This window comes from Squalius cephalus (genome assembly GCF_949319135.1).
Source record: "Squalius cephalus genome assembly, chromosome: 14".
Classification (NCBI taxonomy): domain Eukaryota; kingdom Metazoa; phylum Chordata; class Actinopteri; order Cypriniformes; family Leuciscidae; genus Squalius; species Squalius cephalus.
In genome coordinates, this window is record NC_137135.1 from 37,301,188 (window position 1) to 37,308,687 (window position 7,500).

The 7,500-nt window shown below is 36.3% G+C and overlaps 1 protein-coding gene and 1 long non-coding RNA gene across 2 annotated transcripts in view; both read left to right on the forward strand.

The window, feature by feature from the left end:
* LOC307171614 overlaps positions 1–7,500 on the forward strand; it is a 457,352-nt gene that overhangs the window by 276,752 nt on the left and 173,100 nt on the right. The window lies entirely within an intron of this gene.
* Positions 2,892–5,409, forward strand: nkx3-2 (NK3 homeobox 2). Its single transcript, XM_079893357.1, has 2 exons — positions 2,892–3,701; positions 4,683–5,409. The coding sequence occupies exons 1-2, from the start codon at positions 3,389–3,391 to the stop codon at positions 5,090–5,092; spliced, it is 723 nt and encodes a 240-aa protein (XP_079749483.1). The 5' UTR covers positions 2,892–3,388; the 3' UTR covers positions 5,093–5,409.

Here is a 7,500-nt window from a genome sequence, read left to right on the forward strand (position 1 = left end):
AAACATCACACACGTGCACTGTGATAACTCGTCCTGCAGGGGGCGCAGAACACACGGAAAACATTCTCATTTAAAATCGAGCTAAGCGGTTTGTCTGTTGGTTGTCATATCTGTGTTTTTCCACACGGCGGCGCCACATTCAAAGAGAAGCGCGTGTGATTGGCTGAAAGACTCACGTGACTCCATCGGTTCGATCTATAGGCCTTTATTTACATGCTAAAGTTGAAATAGACACATCAGATAAACACAGCACTCTGCTTTCAAACAGGTCCGCGGAAAACATCAGAGAAAAGCCGAGTAAACAATGTGAAAATAACTTTTTTTTTTTAAAGAGATTAAACTAAATAAAAAAATGTCTGAAAAAAAGAATAAAATAAAATGTATTTATATAAATGTTTGATACATTAGATTAAAACAAATATCTTGAATAAAATAAATAAATAATAAACTAACGTCTTTGATTTAAATAAATTAATTTAAATTTGATTTCAGTAAAAATAAACAGGCTACATAAAAAAAAATATTTAAAATAAATTATTTGATTTACACAAACAAAATAAAGAGGTTTTTATAAAACTAACTAAAACTATATTTAAATGAATATAAATACGAAAAGCAGTGTAGAAATGTAAAAAAAATTGAGAAAAATAAGATTGAACTAAATACATTTGAATACTACTAAATACATTTTTGTTTAGATAAATATTATAAATAAAAATTAGAACAATATATTCAATATATATTCTAACAAAAAATTAGAACAGAATATATTAGAACAAATTGATAAACTTACACATTTGATTCAAATAAAATTTGACAAGTACATAAGTAAAAACATTTAAAATAAATTTAAAAAAAGGATGATATTATATTAATTTAAAATTTGATTTAAATAAAAAAAAATTTTTGATTTACAATATTTGATAAGTATAAATGAAAACAATAAAAAAAACTAGCCTAACGATTTTACACAACACATTTATAGGCTAATATCCATTTTCATTTATTGGGTCTTTATAGCCTACATGAAATAGCCGCCTTTTGAATGATGAGGTGATCATGAAAAGCCTTGGGTTAATAACACACACACACACACACACACTGATGTGTTAAGAGGACAGGTGAGTGTTTACCTGTGCGCGTGACCCGATGCTTCAGTGTTTTACCCCAGTCTCTCTCTCGGTCACGCGCATCTGAACTCTTTTACATGAGTTTCATATTCCAGAAATTACAACAGAAAGAAAGTCTTCACTGGCATAAGCTGCTGTCATCCGTGTCACGCCATGGTTTCCATGAAGTCTGTCCTGTCAGAGTCTGTTACATCTCACACACACACACGCACACACATTCAGACTCAACACACAATTATAAGCAGCGGGAACGAGTTGTTGTTTTGACGTTTATTGCGCCTGGCGCGTTCATTTTTTCATTATCCCTCTGCATGCACGCGCAATCTACACTTCACGAGCTTGACAAGTTCCCGAACGCGTGCACGCCCACGGTGATCCCTCGATCGCGAGCATCTGCAGAGTCACAGATAGTCACTTTGTTGAATACACAAATAGATATTCATGTCGCTTTTATCAGACACACAGGAACGCGCGTGAGTGATGCGCGTGACCGCTAGATGGAGAGAGACGCGCGCGCGCGCTTACCTTACTGATATTTACTAAGAATTTAAAATAATTAATAAACATCATGTAATCGGAACTAAAAACATTTATGCGAGGGGATTATTAAAATGTGTGCGCGTGTAAATGTTCTTTATTGTCGTCAGTTTCAGATGCTGAATTAATGGATTCACTGAAGTTGTAAAATAAGCTGAGTTCGTCGTATTATATTATTTGATCGTATTATAGGCTGATAAAAGTAAGCAGGTAATTCTGTAATTTGTGTTGATTACATATTTAGTGAAATAATGCATGGAATCGAGGATATATTTTGATAAAAACACGCCAGAAAAAATTCTCGATTAGACCAAATTTAAGAAAAACGTCTTCAATCGCCGGAAGGAGGAGATTAATAAACATTTATATTTTGTTGTTAGTTTTTTATAAAAATCGAGTTGAACTTCACAACTCTATGAAAATCCAGTGTGACGCTCAAAGTCCAGTAACATGATTTATTAATCGGCATCATTTAACATTCAATTAAAGTTTTTATTACATGTAGGCTAATCATTTCCCGTCAACGCTCAATAAAGTGGCTTATTAAATGTATTAATTTCAGCTATTCTTTATTTAGCTACTGAAATGACACAGTAACAGTAGTTTGGTTAATTTTATTTTTTGTCGCGAACGTTCACAATATATTATGTCAGAGACACGATATCACAACAAGAAAATATAATTTAGAATTATTTAAAGTGACACTTATTTATGCGATACATTCGAGGAAATTCTGCGTAAAACAGCGGCTTCAAAAATATGAATCAAGAGAAAATCAAATAAGAAGAAAATATTGTTTATTTATTGCTGTTCGGTTTATTATTAGGCTATTATAATTAGTATTACAGGTGACGATGCTGTTAAATTGAAAAATATCTGTGACACGCATATCCATTAAATTAATATTAATATCTATAGCCTATACCGTTTTTAGGCCTCGATCATTTTGACAAAAAAACATGGTCAAATATGACGCGGATAAGAGGAGAAATTAGTCTGACGAGATATTTCATTTAATTTTTAATTAGTTTATTTTTGTGGAATATATACATACATAATATGCGGAGTGTTTTAATGAATGAAATTATACAAATAAAGATAAAACAAATAATTAATTTCCATACTTTAAATAAAAGAAGCGCACAAACACGAGCGCCTTTAGTCATAAATAAATTAATGAAATGCGAACAGAAAGTAGAAGTTACTTACAGCTTTAATACATGATGAAACTCCAGTGACCTGAGAATATTAACGAGTTTATTACTAAAAACGATTATTATGGAGCTGCCATTATTTTTTGCTCCGTAAAAACGTTCAAGCGCGTGTTTAGATGATAATTCTGTGCGTTCAGTCCGCGTTTTGTCAGACCTACTTTTTTCATCCGCAGCTCGTATTTTAGTTGTCAGTGTGATTTTAAAGGGTCATTGATATCTTTTCATTCTCTCCTCGGGTGTTTAAGGGTTAATGCGCTGTAAATATGCGCGAGTTCCTCGGCCAATCAGAACGCGTTACAGCCGCCAGACTGGCCAATGGGCGTGAGTTGAGGGCCAGTTTGATCCGCAGGTGAAGTGGATAGTAGCGCTGTGTGTTCACACTCACACACTCGCAGTGGCGAACACACACACTCCCTTCACGCGATGCGACCGAACTGCCGCCACGGGGCTCAATCTGGAGCGCGTAACCCCGGAGTTAGTGATCCACAGTGACTTTTCCTGCTTAAAATGGCTGTTCGCAGCAACTCTCTGATGCCGTTCTCCATTCAAGCCATTCTGAACAGAAAAGAGGAGTCTCGGCATCTCAACGATCTGGATGTGTGTTTCTCGAAAAGCGAGTGCTGGAAAATCTTCGAAGAGATGGACGGAGCGGATCGGAGCGATGAGAGAGAGAGTAAGAACTACGACTCGGACTCCGGGCTGAGCGAGGACAACGACACCAAAGCGCAAAGCGACGCAAAGCCCGAGAAAGACGCAGATTTAGCGGAGGAAACCGATCAGGAGTTAAAACACGGCAAAGGCCTGAGCGACTGCGTGTCCGGTGAGTGAAGAACCGTTCCTCTAACTCCAGCAGGAACACTGATTCATCACTGTTCACTCCTTAAACTTCTCCATTGGGATCGATCACCCATGGAACTACTAAAGGTTCTTTAGAGTGGAAAAAAAAAGTTATAAATATGTTCGTTACACTAATAAAAATTGGTTATTTTAAGAATTTGGTTCTTTGTGGAAGCAAAAATGGTTCTTCTTTAAGTTGGCTTGAAAAATATCTAACGATACTATTTAAGCTTATTGTTGTTCTTCTTAGACTAAAGTTTCTCAACGCTGCAACTTCTAGACTTTTCATACTACATCCACCAATCTCAGACTAGACATTCACACTGTTCTGACTTATAGTGTGTTTTATTTTCTAACTGATCCGACTGGTGATTTTCCTTAAAAATGGCGTTAAAACTCAGAAAAATCCTTTAGACTTACATTGACTGAATGTTCAAATGACCCAAGACTGTTCAAACTCCAACCGTCAAAAATTCAAATATTGACAGTTGAAGAGATTCATAAGATTCAAAATTTAAACTGCCATTCTGTGTCTCATTTCTTTATCTATCTATCTATCTTATCTAACTAGCTAGCTTTTAAAACTACTAAACTAAAACTTAAAACTATTACAAACTGAAAACCTTCAAACTTCAAGCTTTTAAAACTGAATGTTCAAATGAGCCAAGACTGTTCGAACTCCAACGGTAAAAAATAAATAAAATAAAAAATCTAATTTTGACAGTTGGAGAGGCTCATAAGACTCATTTAAACGGCCATACTGTGTACTATTTCTGTATCTATCAACCCATCCATCTCTCTATCTATCTATCCATCTAGCTAGCTTTTAAAACTACTAAACTAACACTTAAAATTATTACAAACTTTTAAAACTACTTCAATCTTTCTGGCTAGGCAACTTCACAGTTTGTCTCGTCCATCTTGACTGTCTAAACTGAAGTCGTGTGTGTTTGTTGTTCTCCAGACTGTAACGGGACGGAGGAGAAGAGCGTCGATCAGCCCAAGCAGCGGAAGAAGCGTTCTCGCGCCGCGTTCTCTCACGCGCAGGTGTTCGAGCTCGAGCGGCGCTTCAATCATCAGCGCTATCTCTCCGGGCCGGAGCGCGCGGACCTCGCGGCCTCCCTCAAGCTCACCGAGACGCAGGTCAAGATCTGGTTCCAGAATCGACGCTACAAGACCAAGCGGCGTCAGATGGCCGCGGATCTGCTGGCGTCGGCGCCCGCGGCGAAGAAAGTGGCCGTGAAAGTGCTGGTCCGGGACGACCGGAGACAGTACAGCCCCGGAGAACTCCTGCGACCGCCACTACTCGCGTCCTACTATTACCCGTACACGTACTGTCTTCCCGCGTGGGGCCTGAGCTCGGGGAACCAGTGACGCACTCACGTATTTATTCTACCAAAGACAGTCGTTAACTGACCGGGAGATTTATTCACAGAACTGCTGAAACAGCCTTTTTATTCTTCTTCGTCTTTTTCTTCTTCTTCCAAGGACTAATATCAGTTTTGCTCCTATAAAAACACTTAGGATTTTTTTTCAGAATATGTTTTTTTTAGCAAAATGTTCTTTCTTCTTGGTTGGAAATAAACAGCACTTGATGTCGTGACCGCACGTGCGGTTTTAAGGTAACGGTAAGACTGGCACTTTCCCCTCAACAATCCTCAACAAAAAATTAAATCAGAGATAAATATTGATCTGTTGGTCTTCTTTATAAGCGAGCCGTGGATTTTTTCATATGGATGTATCTGTTTTCATATTAGTGTAACGTGTTTTTGTTTAAAGAAAAGCATTAAAACGTATATGAAGCATAATTTCATTCGTGTTTCTCACATTTTGTGAGATGTCATTTCTGTGTATCCTCAAAGTAAAAAGCGTGAAATTAATGAGCCGTGACATGAGCCCACTGGACTTATTAAAATATGTTATTAGACAAAAAACAGCAAAGACAAGTCATCATTTCACGCAAAACGGATAAATCCACATTAGAGGGTTTTTAGGGGAAAACCGGATAGTTCCGCGTTCGAGGGTTTTTATGTGTTTTTGCATTATTTGATAGGAAAATCTGCCGCTAAATTATGTGTTAAAGATGTTTCAGATCATCATCATAGTTTATCTCTACAACCTCGTTTAGGCCTGTATTTATAGTCTATTGCACTCTAAAAATGCTGGGTTGTTTGGGTAAAAAATGGACGAACCCAGCCGTTTACATTTTTTAACAAAAATAAAGCGTTAAGATTATAACTAAAGCAGTGTAAACAATAATAACAACAACAATAAAACCATCACCGCTATGTTCAATGATAATAATAAATATAGTATGATTTAATGTTGTTTTGTCTCGCGTTTCAAACACTTTGATTTATGCGCGTGCGATCAGAACAAGGCCTCGCGAGACTCTCTTGAGCTCATGTTATTACAGAGATAATTTAGTTAAGTATTTTGGGGATTATATATTAAGTATTTTGTAAAACTTTATTTCACAGTGTCCTTGTTACGCATGTTACATGCAGATACTGTAATAATAACAACTATATATTATCCATAATTACATTTAATCTTAACCCTATAAGTAGGCTACATGCATTTTATTAATATTATTATTATTACACAGTAAATGCGTAATTACACTGTAACACAGACACCTTAAAATAAAGTGTACGTATGAATTACATTTCAATAAAACTGCATATCGATTGATCTATTGTGGTAATCTGGTATAGCGAATTTTTATTTCCGAAATTGAGTGTTTAGAATGATCTTTCAGTGCAGACATATGCAATTGACAGAAGTACATGGGATTTTTTTATAATAACTTGATAGGTAAAAAGCCTCTGAAGTAGGCCCAGATGATGATTGTGTTTTATTGCATTTAAGTTGAAAATGAAAAAGGCACAAAAAGACTGTCACTGCATCACTGACTGTCGGGCTTTCGCTCGTTGAGAAGCAGGTGGAGATGATGAACATGATGAAGGGAAACTCATCTGATAAACTGCATCTGTTCTGATGATCGAGGATTCAGGTATGAAGAGCATTTTATGTGCAAAGACAATAGTGAGTAAAGTGATTATGATTGCGAAACATCAGATTTCCCAGCGCTGTTGATCTTCTGTGTTTTTGAAGTCAGTCTTCTAGTCCTTCTTCCAGAAACACCGAAAACCATCAAATGAACGGATTAAACTTCAGAAATTCATAGTTTGTAGACGGGCTAAAAAAATTTAAATACACGCAAGAAATGATTATTCTGCTATTTGAGTCACACAAGGCCTGAGTGAGCGCATTATATCGCTTTAAAAAGGATTCATCCCATTTGCTTTGTTGGCAGTTTTCAGGTGGAAAGTTCTTGGAGATAAATGACAGACTTATAATGTATGCTGGGAAATTGGATGGATATTTGACAACAATCGCCACATTAATGCCTTGCTGCTGGGTTTGAATCCATTGATGACAATAAAAGGTTAATATCAAGAAAAGTAGGCCCACAATGCCATTTCTTAGCATGAGTTTTCCCTATGGGTGTAGGCCTATTTCGGGTTAACATGTGCCAGTGCATTGGAAGACTTTGAATTGATGGTCCATATTTTGAAGTAAATTCTCAGAGAGCGCACTGTAAAAAAAAATTTTTTTTAATTGCTGCTTGGATCAACTTGGATGTTTGAGTCATTTCAACCTAAATTACATTAAACTGTTAAGTTGAATCTTGAATAACTTATAAAAAGTTGAAAAATGTATTTTGATGAGTTAAAGCAATTTAAAAACACGTGTTATAACTTATTGATCATATACTG